The sequence below is a fragment of the Lissotriton vulgaris genome, unplaced genomic scaffold (assembly GCF_964263255.1).
Source record: "Lissotriton vulgaris unplaced genomic scaffold, aLisVul1.2 SCAFFOLD_908, whole genome shotgun sequence".
Taxonomy (NCBI): Eukaryota; Metazoa; Chordata; class Amphibia; order Caudata; family Salamandridae; genus Lissotriton; species Lissotriton vulgaris.
The window spans coordinates 448,188-469,029 of record NW_028255349.1 but is presented as its reverse complement, the minus strand read 5'-3'; the positions used below and the strand labels follow the sequence as shown (position 1 = coordinate 469,029).

The 20,842-nt window shown below is 42.6% G+C and overlaps 1 protein-coding gene across 1 annotated transcript in view; it reads right to left on the bottom strand.

The window, feature by feature from the left end:
* SEZ6L (seizure related 6 homolog like) overlaps positions 1-20,842 on the bottom strand; it is a gene marked incomplete at its 5' end in the record, with an annotated part of 799,882 nt that overhangs the window by 355,486 nt on the left and 423,554 nt on the right. The window contains one exon of the mRNA XM_086951928.1: positions 5,014-5,208. Within this exon, the coding sequence (XP_086808054.1) occupies positions 5,014-5,208 (195 nt within the window). The remainder of the gene's footprint in view (positions 1-5,013; positions 5,209-20,842) is intronic.

The window sequence follows — 20,842 nt, the reverse complement described above, 5'->3', positions numbered from 1 at the left end:
ATATGCAGCCAGACAGAGGACAAAGGTCATGGGTGTGGCAAGGTGCTGGCTTTCCCTTGACAGGATGGTGTAGGGGCTGTGCTAAAGGACTACTTAATCTTTAAAGTGGCTTACACTGTCACAAGCAGATGAGCTTCACACCAGGCCTAACTGTTTTCTTTGTCCTACTTGCGAGCTTGGCTCTAAACACAGCCAAAGGGGAGCTGCTCTAGAATTGGTTAAGGAGTGACTACAAGAGAGGGTTATCCCATTGTAACAAATTGAGTTATTGGTTGAGGATGTGGAAACCTCACTTAGCAACAACCACAATCTTTGTCAGGTTTAACCATTAAAGTCACTTTAACCTGTGCTTAACCCGTGGTTAGCTTGGCACATAAGCAGTCAGGCTTAGCTTAGAGGCAACGTGTAAAGTATTTATGAACCACACAATCAGTAATAAAGTGAAAAAACAGGACAAGGAAAATACGAAACCAGTTAGACAAATAGAACACATTTCAATAAATAACATGAGACCAAAATGATAAAAATCCAATCAGTAAAATATATTTGAAGGCTAGAATCCCTACCGAAAATGTCTCTGGTGACTGGAACTCACCACCAGGAGAAAGATTAGCCCAAGATCAAGACAGTGGGGCCTCACTTATGTACCTTGCCATTTGGCAATGCCAAGCGGCAAAAATGAGAAGTCACCTGATGACCCTTTTGCACTAAGGACTTTGACTGCAGCTGACCATCAGGACTAGATGGGTCTTTCCTGGATATGTTGCATATGGGGCCCCCGGATTCTCTCTGAGGACCATTTTGAGAAGATCTGGAGTCCACTGCCACCCCAAGTGCATTGCAAGACAGACATGGGACTCTGGAACTTGTAAGTGTGGGCAGGGGCATGCTCTGCGGAATGGCAGTGAAGGGGCTGCACAAGAAGTCCCACAAGCATGAGATGTGCATCAGAAGCTAGGACAGGAGAAGACTGATGTAAGAAGCCAGTAAAACCAGATTCCTGCAAAGTGCTTCCAGAGGCATGGATGCCTGCTGCAAATGTTTTTGAAGGCTAGAGTTTGCCACCAGGAGCAAACTGTGCCAAAGAAATGTATAATCGGACGGATGGATACAGAGTTATGCACCTAGAAATGTTTTCCCATTTTAACATGTCTAAATGAAAATGGAGCACATGAGGCTTCCTCTGCTACTTCCTGAGTCTGTGCAGTTTCATAGATATTAATTCTGCGAGAGAGGGGGACTGGGTCATCCTCCCCAGACTCAATCTCAGCCCAGATATATCATCCTTCTGGCCTGGCACATTTAATATTGTCCTGAGGACCCCATAACATCGAGACCAACAACATGAGGAGAAGATGCTGCCGCCCAAGCCCCTTGCTTGTGACTGGGGACAGTGAAGAAGCCAGCACCTGTAGAAGCCTTCCCGCAAGAATGAATGCAGGGAAAGGAGCACACAGCTCCTGTGTCTGCATGAAACAGATATGGCCAAGCGGGAAGCTGGCTAGCCTGCATGAGAGTAGCCTCCCTGCGCTGTCCTTATAAAGTGGATGGCTATGGGTGTGCCAGGTGGGACCTAGTCACCCATCCTCCCAAAAGAAAACAAAATGATGTGTGATCAGAGGCCATACACATAAAAATAACTGCAGGTGAACCTGCTACTTAAATATTCATGTTTGTCCACCTGGGAGCTGCCCATAATGCCCCATTTGGGTTTCCTGCATTTCTGCTTGCCTGTGGTGCCCCATGGAAGGGCAGGGGCACCACCAACAAAATATTAATGTCTTAAGGGGGTGCTGGAAAGGTGCAACAGACTCCCCCTAAAGTGTTTATGGATTCACTGAGCATTTGTCTCCCAGGTCACAGAATGCCTGTTTTCTCAAGCACTAGCTAAGCTTTAGCTTTTGCTGCAGCTCAGGAGTATAGGGACCTCTAGTGGTTAGTCATTTGGCAGCATTTTATGTGGCTGAAGTGGAAAAATAAAGACTTGTAAACATGTTGTTTATGATTTGCAATGTTTTATTCCAAATACTTTATTGATAATGATTGATGGTGAACAAGCCATGCTTTTTTTCATAATTAATGTATTTAAATGTGCTTTTGTATTCCATTGGTTTTAATCCTGAATCCTAATGTGATTATTGTTCAAATAATGTGGTGGGCCCTTGACAAAGTCAACAGGCTTGCCATATATATTGATGTGGTGACCCATTGGCAAAGCCAATTGGCTTGCCTTGTATTATAACATAGTGCCCCCTAACAAAGCTAATAGGCTTGCCTTATATATTGATAAGGTGACCCCAACAAAGCCAATAGGCATGCTTTATTTAAAATGACACACTCCAATATACTGTAATGTTCCATCCAGTACTGGTGGGGGAGGTTTTACGGTTTTTGGAGGGGTTGTGGTCAAAAGTGTGTGTGTAATAAATGTGGTTTTCCATTTTCAAAGAAAAAACACTGACTGGACAATATTTTATTGAGTGTTGTTATTGTGTTTCCTGTGAATGGTGATTACTAGCCCAAACAACCCCCCCCCCGAGTAGGACTTGGACTGCTCTGCTGTGCTACCCTGAGAAAGCCAAGCGTTACCATGTGGTACCTGGTTCCTAGTGAGGAGATAATATGAGCCTATTGTTCGTACAGAGCTCACATGCTGTACGGCTAATAACCCATTTTCTTACATTTACCTTATATTATGATGTGGCGACACCTAGACAAAGCCTGTATGCCTGCTGTATTTAAAAATGAAACACCTTTACATTGTGGTGTTGCATCTAGTAAAGGTGGAGGCATTTTGATTTTGGGTGGTCATGACTCAGTAGGAGTCAAATGTGATTCAAGAATTTCACCAAAGGTATTTTCATCTGAGTGTTATTGTTGCATGTCAGCAAACTGAGATTACTAGCGAACACCACCTCCTGTGAGTAGAGTGGGAGTGCTTGGTTCCCAGTAAGGAGATAATTGTGGACCTATTACTTGCACAGAACTCAGATCCTGCACAACTTACATCAATGTTCTGTTCACCACAAAATTACTAAAATATATGGATTGCTAGCTAGCATGGATCTCCCCTGTGCAGCACTGGAAATGCTATGCACCTGTGCAAGTTAGATCATGCATGTATTTAAGCCTGAATGATGCCTGCAACTATGCACAGGTAATTCCCCCAGAAAGACTTGCTGAGTGACCACAAGGTCCTTAAAAGGTAACAAATACTAACAGTAGGTAATTTGAAAGGGGAGCTGAACCCCTTCCATTTTTATAAATTGATGCCAAATTGACGGCTGTTCTGGATAAGCTGCAAAAGGTGTTATTCAAGCAGTTGTTGAAAATGTGTTCTCAGCGCAATCATCCATTGCTTATGAAAGAAGTGCCTCAATTGCTGTACACAAAGGGCTGTTCAAGCAAAGTAATACTTTGAAAATTTCAATCATGGAAACATTATTATTTAACAATACTAGTATAGCAACCACAGAACCTTTACAGCTCGGGTATTTGTGAAATGTTAATAGTTTTCGCTGTTATTGTAGACTTATTGTAGGCATACTTGAACCTAGAATTAATATGAATGCACATGTTTTAGGCATATATTCGTAAATTATGCTAGTACTTATAGAAAAATGCATTATTCCGCATTTGATCAATTAATAATTTAGAGAATGAAGGTCCGCTGCGTTTTTATTCATGCAGATAACCCTGTGATGCTGGCGCCATTAGTATCCCTCAGCTCCTAATTTAATTAATTAGAAATTTTGTGTTATTTTCTTTGGTTTTAATGCCCTTACTGCACTAAAATAGTCAAAGGCAGAAACTGAGATTATCTAGTTTTCCTTCTAGTTGTTCTCTTTGATAATCTTTTCCTCAGCTATTGGAAGCAGATGTTTTAATCCAGAGGTCATATCATAGTTCCATTCTGTGTAAATTCACTGAAGGGAGCAAAGAGCCTGATTTGAAACAATTCCCATATGTGAAGTCCACACACTAGCTTGGCAGCCCTGTGAGTTAGAACATTAGGTTTAAACATTACACTCAAAAACAATACTCTGCAACAACTGCTTTGTGTTTCTGAGAAGCACTCTCTACAGCTTATGTAGTATATTGCAGAGTTACAGGGATAGGGCAAGAACCAAAAATACAGTGAAAATAACAGGAGCATCTTTATAGGAAAGAATCATGATGAGCACCTGGGGCCATATCATGAACACTACACACAGTCACAGGAGGAAGCTGCACACCTTGCTTCAACAAATTGTGCTGCATCTAACACGTACTCTAACATAGCCTTATAGCCCGGAGAAGCGGGCTGTACAGACCATTAAAGGCCCGCTCCAGCTTCTTTAACAAGGGAGCGGGACTTTAATGCTGGTATAGCCCAGCTACAGAGAGCTATAGGGCTATTAGAACATTCCACTACTAAAGGGCAGAATGTTCTATCAAATAAAACAAACGCGTCACGGAACCCAAGGGGGTAGAAATCCCCTAGGGCGCCATGAGACCTTTATTCACGGCAACAGCTGTGAATGACAACATTGGACTGTTGGAGCTCTGGGCTTCTACTGGACTTTAGAAGCTAGGAGCACTCTATTTTTTTCAATGAAACTCCCAGCATTCCAAAGTTCTAATAACAGTTAGTATATGATCTTCAGATAGCACAGCTCTAAACAAAGAGTAGAGATGACCGATCTGTCTCCAATCTCCACAGTTTAGAGTGATTCACTAACTCTCTGCATTACCTGATGACTGCATGGTTATGATTTACTTTAGGTAGTGAATTTCGTTGAAAAAACTCCCCTCCCCAAATCTTCACCCAGAAAAGTTACATCTTTAGTTAAAGCTTGAACCTAGTCTTAAATGTATTACAAAACTACATTACCTCCACCTAGCAGAGATCAAGGAAAAACTTATATCACCTTACATCAATCTAGTAAACAAACATTTTAAAGAGGCAGATGGCATTTGAGTGGTGCGGCACTTCCACTCAAGGATGGTAATAAAGGACCTGATGTAACATACCTTTGCATAATGGTTCCGTGTCATTCCAATATGGACCTCTCATGTTGATGCACTCGATAATTGCAGGGCCCTGTTCCAAGGAGTGACCAGGGTCACAGGTGAACTCAACAGTTGTTCCAATGTTGTAAGTAGGATCTGATGTTGTAAAATTGCCATTTTGTATGTATGGTTCATAGCAATGGCCACGTTCGAAAGCTGAAAGGATAATGGTAAGGGGTATTATTGCATTTCCTGTGACAAAAAACACTTTACTGTATTGATACAATGGAGCTTAAGGTGGTCATTCAAAAACACAATCACGTAATTGAAATACTAAGGTAAAGCATTGTGTTAACTTTGGGCCATTGTCCATTCTGATCACCTGTGAACAAAACAGAATACTGGCACTGGTCTTCAGGATATATTGCTTGATGCACACACGGATGCTCTATTTGGTGACTCTCCAACGCATGTTGTGTTCCCATGATCAGTCACATCTGTTTTACATCTTACATCATCACTGAGGTACAAAGTGTTGAAGTTACTTGGGAGAAGCTTTGGGTGAGTTAGAGGAGAACATTTAATTATACAATGATGCACACATGGACTAACTCTGTGGAATTGCTTTTAGGTAATATTCCAATACAAAAAAAACCTTTTCACCCCTTTCCTGTACCCTGGCAAAATATTAGTACTAAAATCAAATGTATTAAATGCTATGTGTATGGGTAAATATCTGCTGGCCCTGGTTGTGTGACTATGATTCTAAGATGCAAGATAAAAAGATGATGAAGGAAGTTGTTAACTGCCATGTCGACATGGCACATGTACTTACTTAGCAGACCCTAACTTTCCCTTTTCTTACATTTAAGACATCCCTATGGTAGGCCCAAGTTACCCCCCTGGGCAGGGAGCAGTGTACGTGAAAGGTAGGACATGTAATGGTGTGTGTGACATGTCCTGATAGTGAAATACTGCCAATTTCGTTTTTTCACTATTGAAAGGCTATCTTGCCCCATATGATAGAATGGGAAATGCTTTGTAACATCTTACAAGTGTAACTTCCCATTGGGACAAGATAGAGAAGTAAAGTTTAGGCTCTCTGAACTCAGAATTTAATAAAACAAATTTCAGTAAAGAGAGTTCTTAAATTGTGTGTTTGAAAATGGCACTTTTAGAAAGTAAGAAACACTTAACAACTTGAAGGTCTGGAGTGAAGCTGAGTCTACTAGGTCCTCAAAAGAAACAATATAGACTGAACATGCGTTGAGCCAGCCCACGGATGATCAGAGGACACTGAGAAATAGACTTAGATTAAAGTCCTATCAGCCCACCCTCATGGCGGAGCATCGTCATTTAGGACATCAAGAACCCAACCGGTGTCTCCGTGCCTAGATGTATTGGCTGGATACCACTCGATTACAGGTTCAAAGAATGAATGAAAGTGTCCTCGCCATTAGCGGTGCTGGTACAATGCAGTGCAGTGTGAATATAGTGAGTGAAGTTAAAATGACGCTCAAGGCAAAAAAAATTTTTTGTATTCGTATTCACCTGGACGTCACATTAAAAAGGGTGAAAAACAGTGTGAAAAAATCACTGTAGTCTTTGCTTAAAGGTCAATGGGGCCAACATGTTTCTGCCGCAAGGTGATAGTCCACCGGCATTCTTCAGGGCCAATGATGTATGAATGCTACTGCAAAGATACACTCTAGATTGAGTTACATAAAGAGTTAAATGTGAAACTACAATAAGTTCGGCGAAACATGTTGGCCCCATTGACCTTTAAGCAAAGACTACAGTGATTTTTTCACACTGTTTTTCACCCTTTTTAATGTGACGTCCAGGTGAATACGAATAAAAAATTATTTTTTTTGCCTTGACCGTCATTTTAACTTCACTCACTATATTCACACTGCACTGCATTGTACCAGCACCGCTAATGGCGAGGACACTTTCATTCATTCTTTGAACCTGTAATCGAGTGGTATCCAGCCAATACATCTAGGCACGGAGACACCGGTTGGGTTCTTGATGTCCTAAATGACGATGCTCCGCAATGAGGGTGGGCTGATAGGACTTTAATCTAAGTCTATTTCTCAGTGTCCTCTGATCATCCGTGGGCTGGCTCAACGCATGTTCAGTCTACATTGTTTCTTTTGAGGACCTAGTAGACTCAGCTTCACTCCAGACCTTGAAGTTGTTAAGTGTTTCTTACAGTCTCAGTAGGGGTTTAAACTTGAATGGTCTTTAAATGTATTCCCTTTTGACCCTCCTCTGAAAGTTGGTTTTTCTACTTTTAGAAAGTAGGCATTTTCTTGTTTAACTATTCTGTGTGCCTCTCCCTGTTTGTGTATTGCCTGTCTGGTTTTATAGTGACTGGGGCTGGGGATGTGCATTGAATGAATGAATATGGAATTTGTTTTGCGCGACTTTGCCCGGAGGCATCAAGGCGCATAAGATGGAAAACAGCGGAGTGAGATGTGAACACAGATGACGGGTTACAGGTAGGCTTCTGCGAAGAGCCAAGTTTTTAGACCTTTACGGAACAAGTCTAGGGACGCCAGGCCCTTGAGTTCTGCAGGAAGCAAGTTCCAGAGTTTCGGGGCCAGGGAAGAAAAAGACTTCCCTCCCCATCTGGCACTGGCGGTTCGAGGGACAGTTTTTATTTGCGGAACGCAGGGTCCTGCCCAGGGTGTAGAAAGACACAAGAGACCTAATGTCTTCGGCACCAGATCCGTGAAGACCACGGAAAGTAAGAACTAGAACCTTGAAGTTTATCCTGGCCTGCACAGGAAGCCAGTGAAGGTTCTTTCTAATCAAGGATCCTGAGGACCGCCTGGGAGCGTCAACAACAAACCTTGCTGCTGCATTCTGGACAACTTGTAAGCGATGGACCAGTCTTTTGCTAATGCCCAAGTATAGGGTGTTACAATAGTCCAGACGAGGGGAGATGAGAGCCACCGAGACTTGTTTACGTGCTTCCAGGGAGAGATAGTGTGTACGTTTTCTCAGAATCCTTAGGACACCACAGCAGGTAGAAACAGTCCTGTTAACTTGCTTATCAAAGGAGAGTGTGGTGTTAAGGATAACATCCAGATTACGAGCAACAAGGGAGGGCTTGGGACATGTTCCAAGGGCAGTGGGCCACCAGTCGGTCGACCAGACATCTTGTTTACCTCCAAAGATGAGGACCTCAGTCTTTTCCCCATTTAATTTGAGGAAATTAGAGGTCATCCAGTCTGCCACTGCTTCCATACAATTCCTGAAATTTGAGGCTGTGTTCTCCACAGATTGCGAGAGGGAGACCATAATCTGGGTGTCGTCACGTACGACAAGACTTCCAATCCAAAAGATCTTACAAGCCAAGCAAGAGGGCCACATTTATGTTAAAAAGGGTGGGGCTCAAAGATGAGCCCTGAGGAACCCCACATTGCAGAGGCTTGGTGGGGAGAAGAGGAAGTCGCCCAGTTTTACCCTTTGTTCACGCTGACTAAGGAAAGAAGTTAGGAGGCTCAGAGCGGACCCATCCACTCCCATCTCACTAAGTAGGGTGGCCAGAATGGTGAGAGACAGGGTGTCAAATGCGGCTGTAAGGTCGAGCAGGATCAGAAGGGTCGTCTGACCACTGTCGACCTTAGCGCGGATGTTATTGACTACCACTGTGAGCGCTGATTCTGTGCTGTGTGCCTTCCGAAAGCCATGCTGAGAGGGATCTAGCAGGCTGGAATTATCAAGGAAGGCACTGAGCTGGTGATTGAGGTGGGCCTCGAGCATCTTAGCAGGAGCAGGAAGAAGGGAAATGGGGCGGAAGTTCTTTAGGATCCCAGGGTCCATAGTGGCCTTTTTCAGGAGGGGCATTCACTGTAGACAGCCACTAGGTTAGGGGGGGTGAGGTATGCCTGGCCCTTCCTGGATGACTCAGAGCTGAGCTAAATAGACTGTGGCTAAACTTAGAACAGGGCCTGTCTCCCTTGCACAATGCTGTCTCCACCCCCTGTGGTCATGCTGCACCAGTGAGGACAGAACTGGTTTGGACTGGGCTCAGAGACCCTTGCACAAAGAGAACAAATGCATTTTGTGGGTATAATTATTAGACCTAAAAGCCCAGAGATGAAAACTACTTCTGAAATCAAGAGGAACCTTTGCCAAGGAGAAGAGCTGGAGAAACTGGAGGAGAAATACTGCCCCTATGCTGTATGCCTGTTCTGACCTGTTAAGAGGTTCTTGTGACTGTTTTGGGCCTCTGGAGGTTCTTCCCGTTGTTGGGAGCTAGAAAAGCAATGCAACTCCAAGAAAATCAATGCATCGCTCTTCTTGTGGCTGTTTTTCCAAAGCAGCACTGCTGTGCGAGAAGAATCTACTGAGGCCCAAGGAACAGGGGGACGTGTGGCATCCGGTCCTGAACCCACCCATTCTGTTGTTTTTGTGCACGTACCATATGGCTATACTGCAGGGACAGATGTGGTGAATTCTCTAACCTACAGTGGTTGAGCTTAAACATACTGAACAGTAAAATTCACTGGTTCAGTATAACCCTAACATATGTTGTTTTGCATGTGTTTTTCTCATGCTTTTTCACGTTCGTTGCACTTATTTATTGCAGTAGATGTACTATTGACCCTGAAAAAGGCCATGACACTATGCTAGGTCCTATGGCCGAAACATGTTGGTCTAGCATTTACACAGATGCCTCTAATGGCGGCACCTGGGTTACCAGCTATTTACTGTTTATAATCCTGACATCGGGTAGCTGAATAAAGTTGCAGTATAGCTAACCCGTAGCCACTTTTAATCACTCACATTCTAGCACTGCACCCTTTGTCTGGACACACCAGGCTCACATAGGGTTTTAGTACACCAGCCCTCTTCTCAATGAAAACATCCCTGAGCTCCTCCCTCACAGTGAGGGGGCTGTAGCCCACGTGGAGACTAGGTCTTTCACGTGAGGAGGCAACCCTATGATGAAGCATGACACCTCTGGTGTGTGAGGGGAACCGTCCTTAAAAGGGAAATCCCCATTGTAGAGGTAGAGTACACCCAGTATTTTGTATGACCTCTAGTTGACTCCGGACCCGTGGTCTTTTCTGTGATATGAATAATTAGTGGGGAGTTGGCCCACGCAGATCCTTAAATCTACTCTAGTCCCCTTGTGTAATTGCAGCCATATCTTTTTGTCATAATTGTGGGTGCTGTAAATAGTCACTACAGCCCGAATATAACAGTCAACTCCAATGCTATTTGTGCTTTTCCTACACCATCTAACACAGACTTACAGGACAGGAAAGTTTAATAAATTACTCTGGTGAAATCAATTTTACCAGTACTATTTTTTGCTGGAGATCATGCACTGTGACACGGAATACCAGTGTCACAAAGCACGGAGGTATCATAGTGATAAAAATAGCATCCAGAAAAAACTGGGTTGACTATGAAGCAAAGGCAAATTTGAGAGGTGAATCAATCATCCTCTACTGAGCATCTGTTAGATCCGGGGGTCTCTAGTTGGCAGAGGTAGGTACCAATGTCCAAATAGGGACCATTGCGTCTAGTCAGAGTAAGGAGGATACACTCTTTAGATCACCCTTGCTCAACCCCTTGGTAGCTTGGCACGAGCAGACAGGCTTATCTAAGGCAATGTGTAAAGTATTTGTACCAACACTCACAGTAACATAGTGAAAACACCACAGATGGACTCCACACCAGATTAGAAAAATATAGTATCTTTATCTAAACTAAACAAGACCGAAACAACAAAAATCCAACATACACAGTTCACAAATAAATCTTTGAAAAGAGTTCAAGGTTTTGAGTCAAAATAATCCACAGTTGCGTCACTTTTAGCCCAAAGTACCTGTAGTTGCGACAAAAGTTCCAAGTGACAACTGAAGCTTTGAAAAACAAGCGATGCGACACCCTAGCTGCAAGCTGCGGGCGTGTTGCGATTAATCCGATCTGTAAGGGGAGCGATGCGATACCTTGTGTGGATTCCGGCACGCAGCTTCTCCGGTAGGATGCGTCTCGCACAGGCACAATGCGACGATCTTCGGTGCAGCGGCGATGCACGGCGCAGCATTGATCCTCTTCTGTCATGGCCCCTTGATGCGATGGTGCTGCACTCTGCGACGATGTTCGCAGCGACGGGATGCTATCCACAAGCAAGCGTTGAAACCATCTACCCTGAATTTATCATGTTCTATCCCCGGCCTATGGCTGAGAGGAATATTCAGGATGTTCTCAGAGCAATTTACCTCAAATTCCATCTGAGTTGAATGTTTGAATGAGTATTGTATGAGTATGATTGTTTGCGATGTATGAAGTTTGTTGAAGTTTGAATGCTGGAAGGTTGATGGGTGTTTACCTTATCATTATGAAATTTTTCAAAAAAACGATTTTGTATAATTGTGTTATATATAAAAATATATGAACTAATTAAGAATAAAAATGATATATTTTCTATAAAAGTGCCTCTGTCTAAAATGTATGTGACCTTGATTAATTGGTGAGCGTTAAAATGGGTGACTTTTGAAGATTTTGGACTCTAACTGAGCCTAGACTTGATCAAATACGGGGCAGATCTATTCTCCTCTTTATGTAATTCACAAGCAAGCGGTGCAACGGTTTTCACTGTGCCGACATGCTCTGCGACAATATTCGCAGCAACAGGAATCTTCCCGCACCGGAGCGATGAGCTCCGCAAGCAAACGATGCGTCGGTTCTTGCAGCGGCAACATGCGCTGCAACGGGAATTCTCTTGCACTGTTGACGATGCACTCCACAAGCGAGCGATGCGTGCAAATTGTGAATCTTCTCTTTTCTTCTTTTCCAGCTCTCCAAACAGCAGGAAACAACCTCCAGAGGACCCACAAATGGATCAAGCTCTCCAGGCAGGTCAGAACCCGCACAGCAGAGTTCAGGGGGGAAGCTGGGGGTGAAGTCCTTTTGTTCCTGGGACTTCTTAACAGGAGGCCAGCTCTCCTCAGGCCTTTGGAGATCTCTTCAAGCAAGTTGACTCAGAAACAGCAAAGTCCTTCCCCTGTCATTGGCAGCAAAGCAACAGCAGGTCAGCCTTACAGCAGGTCAGTCCTACTTCTTCAGTCTTCCAGCTTTCTCCTTGGCAGAGGTTACTTCTTGATTCCAGGATGATCTGATTTTCTGGGGTCTGGGTATCCCTTTTTATACCAATATTCTCTTTGTTATCTGAGGGCAGAGAGGCCTTGGCCTAGTCCAAACCAGTTCTGGTCAGTTCTGGAGCACTTTGTTTACCTGACTCCTTCTTTCCTTTGAGAGAGAGGGGCAGGGTTGTCAGCTGCCCAGCAGGAGGTGGAGCCAGCATTGTGGAAGGCAGACACAGCCCTATTCAGGCCCTGGTGCTACCCCTCCCACCACTCATGATGCAGATGAAGCTATTCAGCCTAGGGCTGACTCACTCAGCCTCTGGGAGCCACTCAAGCCCCTGTCACTCACAAACCAGACAGTCAATTCACAAACAGGCCAAGGCACACAAAAAGGTCAGACAAGAATTCAGCCACTTTCTAAAAGTGCGGATTTCAAACACAAGATTTAAAAAACATCCTTCCTAAAAGATGTGTTATTAAATTCTGAGTTTAGGGATACCAGACTTTAATTTTCTATCTTGCTCCTATGGGAAGTTATGCAGGTAAACATTATACACAGCATTCCCCATTATAGCCTTTGGGCAAGATAACCTTTCAATAGTGAAAAACGAAGTTGGCAGTATTTCACTATCAGAGCATGTCACCCACACTAGTGCATGCTCTACCTTTCACATACACTGCACCCTACCCAGGGGGGTACCTTGGGCCTTCCATAGGGGTGTCCAATGTGTACAGAAAAGGAAGGGTTAGGCCTGGCCAGTGGGGACACTGGTCAGGTCAGCATGACAGTTAGGAACTGCACACAGGCACTGCTGTGGCAGGCCTGAGACACCATTTTAGGGCTACTCATGTGGGTGGCACAATAAGTGCTGCAGGCCAACTAGTAGCATTTGAATCACCAGCCCCGGCACACTCAGTGCACTTTACTAGGGACTTACTGGTCAAAAATATGCCAATCATGGATAACCAATCACAATAACAATTTATACAGAGAACATATGCGCTTTAGCACTGATCAGCAGTGGTAAAGTGCCCAGAGTCCTACTGCCAACAACCACAGGTCAGGAAAAATAAAGGAGGAAGAAGCAAAACGTTTGGGGATAACCCTGCAAAAAGGGCCATTTCCAACAGCATTTTGTTATGTTTAAACTGAAATCTCTTTTAAAATCTTCTGCCTCATTTTGTTCGCTATTGTGTTTCGATATTATGTTAGTACGTTTCATTTTACCTTTTTCTTAGATCCTAGAGGCGTGATGTACATGTTAACTATTACTACGTTGAGAGTTGTTCACCTTCAGGGTCCCTAAATAAGGTTAATCTGAGTGTAGTTTGGCTATTTTCAAATCTAATCTGGTTGATAAAAAAATTGCCAGAGGGGTAGCATTCTATTGGAGGTCTTTTCAGGACAATCCCACATTCTGGTAAGACTTCTTTGTTATTGTAAAATAATGTAGCGCCCTCATCTTTGGCCCACTTCGTTTTTGTTGTTTCCTGACATTCTTCTGTTCAGCTGGACAGATCCTCAAGTCTATGATTGCTCTCAATGTTCAGATTAGCTGAATGATCTGGTAGAATACTGTGTATGCTCTCAAAACTGCCTTTGGGCTCGTTGTAAGATAAAATGTAGCGTTAAACTTATGGATGGTACCCACCATCCCTAAGTTTAATTCTCTGGGCTGGCAACAGTCGTCATACTGATTAGCTTGTTCAATGATTGTTGGCAAAGTAGTGTATAGATTCAGGGAAGTCCACACTTGCACATCTTTTGAAAGGAGAATTGTTACACTTGTAAATATATGTACAGGTCTGAGTATTTTTAGTTTTAAATGCTGATTTTACAAATTATCCTTCTTTCACTTTCACATTTGTTTTCATTGGTATAATGTGCTAAATAAGAGGGCAAAATACATTGCGTTGATCACAGTAGGGCACTGAGCCTGGAATGTAAAATTCTACTGCTTCAAGTTGAAAATTATAAGTGGTTGAAGTTATTGTGAGTGCATGTTTTATGCTATGCATCCTTTTGTGAGCCATACCTACTTAGCGGATACACCAACAACATGAATTTGTCAACAGACAATTTGCGCCTCATTGGCTATTGTCTGGAGCAGATGTTAGAAAAGACACCAATAAAAATATGATGGCTGTTTATTAATCTTTTTGTTCCTGTTCTACAATTGTGTGTGTATTTTTCCTGTTGTCACCTTTCTTAAATTCCTTCCATATTTAGCCTCACATTAACTGTGCTCTGCATGCTCTTTACTTGCTTATAACTGGTGTAAGGTTGTGTGTTGCTATTGAGTCCATCTCAATATGTGTAGCTGGTCAAGGTGACAATACTACTCCCCCTCTATGTACTCTCAATATGCCATGTTGGCTCAGTATTTTTTAAAGATTGTAAAAAGCTCTGATGTTTTGAACTTCCTGTCTATTACTGAATGTGTATTCATTTACTTCCTATTGCTCTTCGTTGAATTTTAAAACTCCTTTGTGTCTTCCCTTATGATAAACAATGTAGAAATAATATTGCTTAGTTTTTGAGCCCTACTACTAGTTGAGTAATTCATGAGTTAGATTTACTCTATGGTGGGTTAGGAGGTGGCATCTACTGTGGGAGTGTAATAAACATTAGCTGGTACAGTAAGCAGTTTATGTTGTGATGTGAGAGCAGTGCTCATGCTGGCCTGAACCTCATGTACCCTATATATTACTGTGGCAGTTTGAATACCATAGTTAGTCAAGCTGTAGATCCTTAGAGAGTGAAGCGTAGTTCTCTGTCTTTAGAGTGTCCATTAATATTTATAATATCATGAGTGCATTACTTAATTAATCAGAACAGACTGGTCAGTGAAATGCAGTCTCCAATGTCTTGAAGTTCTCTTGCAAGCGAGTTATCATATGGGCTTATAGCCTGCTGCCAAGGGCTATATCGGTTGTTTAAGGCTCTCACCTTTGTTATAGCCCGAGCCAACGCTGATTTTAATAACCGATATAGCCGAGGTAGAACGGCTATAAGGCTATTAGAACATTCCACCCAAAATGGGTAAACTGTTTTAACTTAAAAAGAAGGAAACAGAAAGACAAAGATTGGAATGTTGGAGCTCCGGGCATATGCCAGCCATTATAAGCCCAAACCTACTCCCTTGTCTTCAAAGGAGATCTCAAAATTCTAAAGTTCTAATTGAGTTTAAATTCTGCAATTTATTATCCCTACCATCGAATGGATTTACTAAGAACTGAACCTATGATTGATTCAACAGAACAGATAGAATTAACTGGTAGAGCGGCTGCTATCTAGGCCTGGGAGGAGTTAGCAGACTTTTACTTCTCAGAACTCCGTGAAATGCTGGATAATCGCGACGTGCTCCATGGAGTTCTGCCAGCAGTGGAGTCTGTTAAGTCACGATTCTCACACTGATTTTTAGCGCTGAGGGTTTCTCCTGTGCGAAAGGCACTAGGGATTGCGCCAGAGGGCGCTGCTGCTTTCTGCTGCTTGAGTAGACATTCTACTCGAGTGGCAGCTTCCACAACATGAGCAGCAGATTTCTCAACGTAAGTGCTCATGACCTGGTTCCACTGCCTGCAATGAGTAATCATGCCGGGAGGAGCTCTACCACGTGATTTTTTATTGTGAGCACTGGCCAACTTAATATTGGCGAGGCGCTCAAGAGAAAAACTCAGCTCCATGCCACTTTGCAGAGTTTTGCGGAACTCCGCGCGGCGTGGGCAAAACTCTGTGAACTTCACCAGCAGAGCGCAATTCTTTGCTCATCCCTACTGTTATCACATATCTCTGTGGCAGACAGAATATTGTGAGACCGACATAGTGGATCGGGAACAGTTACTGAGAACCTCAATTTAATTCCTGCCCTTCCATCCAATTAAGTGTGTTTTCTTGTTGAATGCTTTAAAAAAATCTATTTGTTGATTTTATTCAAAACAGATACTTGCAGACATTGAAATAACTTGACATCACTTATTGCATGACATCTTATGGAATATGCTACACAATAGTGCTCATAGACACTCACAAACATCCTTACATGCGAATAACTATATGCATGTACAATATGATGTAAAATACAATTAGCCTAAGAGGGTAATGAGGAACTGAAAGAGAAATCGAACTTCAAATCATATAAAATAAGTAAGTCCAATATCACCAGTCCCGCATGTCACCCCATCCCTCCTCCCCTCTCCAATCCTACCCATGGGTGATAACGGCAATTGCCTCCATAAGGGTAACGATAGACAGATGGATGTGAGTGCCTTACCAAGTTTACCATCCACCAGATCTTTCTCCAAATGGTTTACATGGACCCCTAGGTACTTAAATGTATTGTAAGCCAAGCCCATGGTAGGGGTGAGCATATTAGTCAGTCAGTCAGTCAAATTAACTTTATTCGATTTGATAAAATCATACAAAGTACATAAAAACAGTATTATTTACAGTTAAAAAAGAATTAAACAATTTCATTTGTAAGCAAGTTAATTTGATTAAATAAATGCATTTAAAATATTTAAAAAACCAGTTATGTACATAAATTTTCCAAATTCATGCTCCTTCTAGCTCTGGTTGCTGCCACCAGGAAATTGGCCATGGCAAAAGTAATACAAATGTTGCCCAATGATTGTAAATATAGCATTGCTGGTCTCACCTGGGAGAAGCCAGCTTCTCTTAGGACTGGTAGCAGGTATTTTTTTCTTTGGGCGGAGAAGAAGTCACAAAACATAACAAAATGTAGACTGTCTTGAACAGAAAGCATATCTTCAGGTCCCACATAGGTGCTAGTGTCTGCAACAGAGGAAAATGGCACAACTTCCCCCTGTTGATCTGAGGTCTGAATACCTGACCGATATCATCCAGGGCTGACATAATTGCTGGCATTAGTGATGGATATGCCTTCAAATAAATCATAGTATTGTCTGCATACATGGAGACTATCTGAGAGCAGTCCGTGTTCTAGTATCCCCATGCAATCCGCGCTCCCTGAGCATACAGGCTAATGATCCATGGCCAAGGCAAACAATAATGGAGACATGGGACATACCTATATAATTCTGCGTTCAGCAGGGAAATTGTCTGAAATAAATTCACCAGGGCACACCCTGGCCATGAGATCAGCATATAGGACCTGTATCCATGTACAGAAATCCAGGCTGAACCCTGGTTTCCACAGGACACCCTGTAGATAAGTCCATCCCAGAGTGTCAAATGCCTTTTCTATATCTAAAAATGCCATCCAACCCTGTGTGTGCGACCTATGTACCCAATCCATGACACTAAGTAATCAACAGATATTAAGGGATGAGATTCAACCCGGAATGAATCCATTTTGGTCATGATGAATCACCATGTGCACCATCGGGGTCAGTCTATTCGCCAAGACTTTTTACAACACTTTATGATTAAAATTGAGGCGAGAGATAATTGATGATAAGATGCCACTGCCAGAAGGTCCCTCCTTATGTTCGGGAGTAGGGAGATCAGGGCTACTCGCATGGTCTCTGGTAGGCTACTCAATTGCTTGGCATGCTTGTACAGCGCCAAAAGGGCACAATATGTGGCATAAAATGTAATAGGTAGCCAATCAGTGGCAGGTGTTTTGCTCCTGCAGTATTTTTAATGGCTAATGAGATCTCCTCGAGGGTCAAAGGATGATCCAACTCCTGCGCTAGTAAAGGTTCTCTAGAGGTTGTAAATAGGCAAGAACTGCCTCAGCCTTCATGTCTGGAGTGGCTCAATATTGCCAATGTAATAAAGTTTGAGCTCCTTATTGATGTCTAACTGGGACTTGATATGGGGCCTGCATGGGATCAAATAGCTCCAACCATGGTTCAGGAGCGTTCTGATTTCAACAACCATACCAAATTGTGTTGTCATGTATATACCCCTAATCACCATCTTCAATGCATCCCATTTAGTCCTCTCTTCTGAACAGGATAACTATCAAGCTGTTTCCCAGTGGTAGTCCTAAATGCATTGTCAGCTAGCAACTGGGGTTGCAGATGCCAAGTGGGTATGGACGGACGTGGTCTCCCCCATTGAAAAGAGAGCAACCGGGACAATGATCAGAAAACATCCGTCCCAAGTATTCCGCTTACTTGCATTTAGTCACAAGTGCCCCAGTGCCATAAATCAGGTATTCTCTAGTGCTTGGAGTTGGAGGTGGTATGGGACCGTGCCTCGGAAGAGGAGGAGTAGACTTATCAAGTTCCGATTCGGGACACAATTAAACTCTCTACACCAGAACGTGGGTGAGTGTGCTGAACGGAGAAGGGCTGGGGACAGGGGGGTCAAGAGAATAGGCTGGTCCTCATTAGTGGTGTGAAGCACCGCCAAAGTAAGAGGTTCCCCATCCAATGTGCCTTATGTGAGCCCATATATGCCTTGATGCTCGATTATAGTGTGCTCCAATACAAATGGAACTCCAAGGGAGAACAACAAGAGAACACCCCTGGCATAAGCATAGTAAGTGGAACCCAGTACAAGACCATGCCAGCGATTGTGTAACTTTGGGAGCTCCCCAGCCTTTAAATGCATCTCCTGCAAGCAAGTGAATTGGATCTGATGCCTTCTCAAGTAAGAGTGGATCATATGTTTTTTCCTGTATGTGCCCGTACCCCTCACATTCCATCTGAGTATGTTATTATAATCATGTGTAGTCATGTAGTAGGTATGTGAAAAAAGACACCAGTTATGAACTGGGGGGAGACAAGACAGCGGGAATGCTGTGCTATAAAACATTTTTATATTTCAAACAATAAAAAAATAAAAACATTGCAGTAAACAATCCAAAACAAACCCCTAAATCCAGGCCACACCCTCAATCGGTCTCGGCCAAGCATTGCCATCAATGATTAGGCAACCAATATAAAGTCTATTTGGTGGTGAGAGCGATCGAAGATGGTCTACCTTTGAAAACACCAAATGGGACCCCTTTGATATCACAGGAGAATGGAGGCTCTTCCCACTCAGTTCAGTGCAAGGGAAGCCCCTTGGTCAAAGCCACCTCTTTTTGACCCCCCTCTAAGGTCCTAAACACAGAAAACACTGCATTAAAAGGATATACTTCTCGCCCTCTGGTGCTTTGCAACAGGTCTGCTGGCATGGGGTTAGCCAGGGGATTATTTGTCACTTTTTCTGGCAGGTTGAACTCTGGTATAATATCACGCAATGATCCAGCATTTCTTGCTGAATGCTTAAGTACGTTTCTTGTGTGAATCAATTTAATTATACATCTCCTCACTCCATTGTGATATCCTTACTGTATCCTCCACCCAAGTTCTGTATTGATTTAACTCGTACAAGGGGCTCAAATCTTTATTTCCGAGCAATTGCTGAACTTGAAGACAAAGGGCCAGATGTAGGACCATTGGATTTTGAGACTCGCAAATTGTGACAAATAGCGAGTTGTAATTTGCAAGTCGCAAAATCCGATGCGATTCCCAATGGGGTCGCAAATTGCATTCCTCGTGAATATTAATGAGATTCTTGAAATTTGAGACGCCATTAAGAATGGCTGCCACTCCCAGGGATGGTGGCCTGCTGAGGTCAGCAGACCACCATGTCTGGCACTGTTTTGTCAAGAGAGCAGTTTTGTTTTTAAAAGCAGCCTGGTTTCCTTAAAGGAAAACGGGATGCATTTAAAAAAATAAAAATGAAACATTTCAGTCTCATTTTTTAAGGGCAGGCAGTACACTAACAGGAGTCTAATTAAGTGTTTTGGAGTAGTGGGCTAATCTTAATATTTTTGCGTACATTTCATTAAGTGAAATTACCAATATTACGCAGGCGTAATTAAAATTTCATCCAGGCCTACTCTAAATCAGGCACATTTTCATGCTTGAGGTCAGGGCAACCCTCAAGGTAAATAAAGATGAGCAATGTGTTCTTAAATGTTCAATGTCAATATGAAGTGCTTTACAAAACCAACACACTAAAGTACTTATAGGGCCAGATGCATCAAAGGGTTTTGCCCATTCTGTGTCTATGGAAAAATGTGTTCATGCATATGGTCAATGTTAATGTATTAGCAAATCTTTATCACCAATTTTAAAGTCATTTAGATACCCCCAAATATTGAATAACGTGCAAAATTATAGACACATAACCGAAATATCTGTTTAATGTATGAAATAAAGTTTTGCACACCACAAAAAGAAAGTATATTGTACAATCCTTTGAAGCTGTACAAGAATATAGAAAGATAAATCATTTTTGACATGAAGGATACTGGATTGGACTGATTTTTCATTTCGTCCCTACTTTATTCAGTCTTGAATGAATTTATCATTTTAAATATTCCACCTCCATGTCTTTTAGCAACATTTTAGGACATTTTAGCAATGCAAAAACGTTTTCAAGGATAGTGTTTTAAATACACATATTTTATTGAGATGAGCAGCGCAGCATGGTATGAGAGTCATTTTAATCGAACCAGAAAGAAACCTATGATCCACACCTTGGTTGCTTGCAATTTACATCCTTTTGGCAAACTTTATTGTATCAGTCTATGTAATTCCCTGGGCCAGGAATTTATGTGGAATGTATATGGTTAGCATAGATTTTGAGGTAATAAGAGCATAATTGCTTCTGGTTTAAATCATACAGTGAATAAATCCAATTTAAATTATATAGCACGGCGTGGAAGCAGTGATACCGTGCAACACTCTGAAAGCAATATGCCAAGGAAAACTAAATAGATGCCTAAAGTTCTTATTTATGTGGTAAA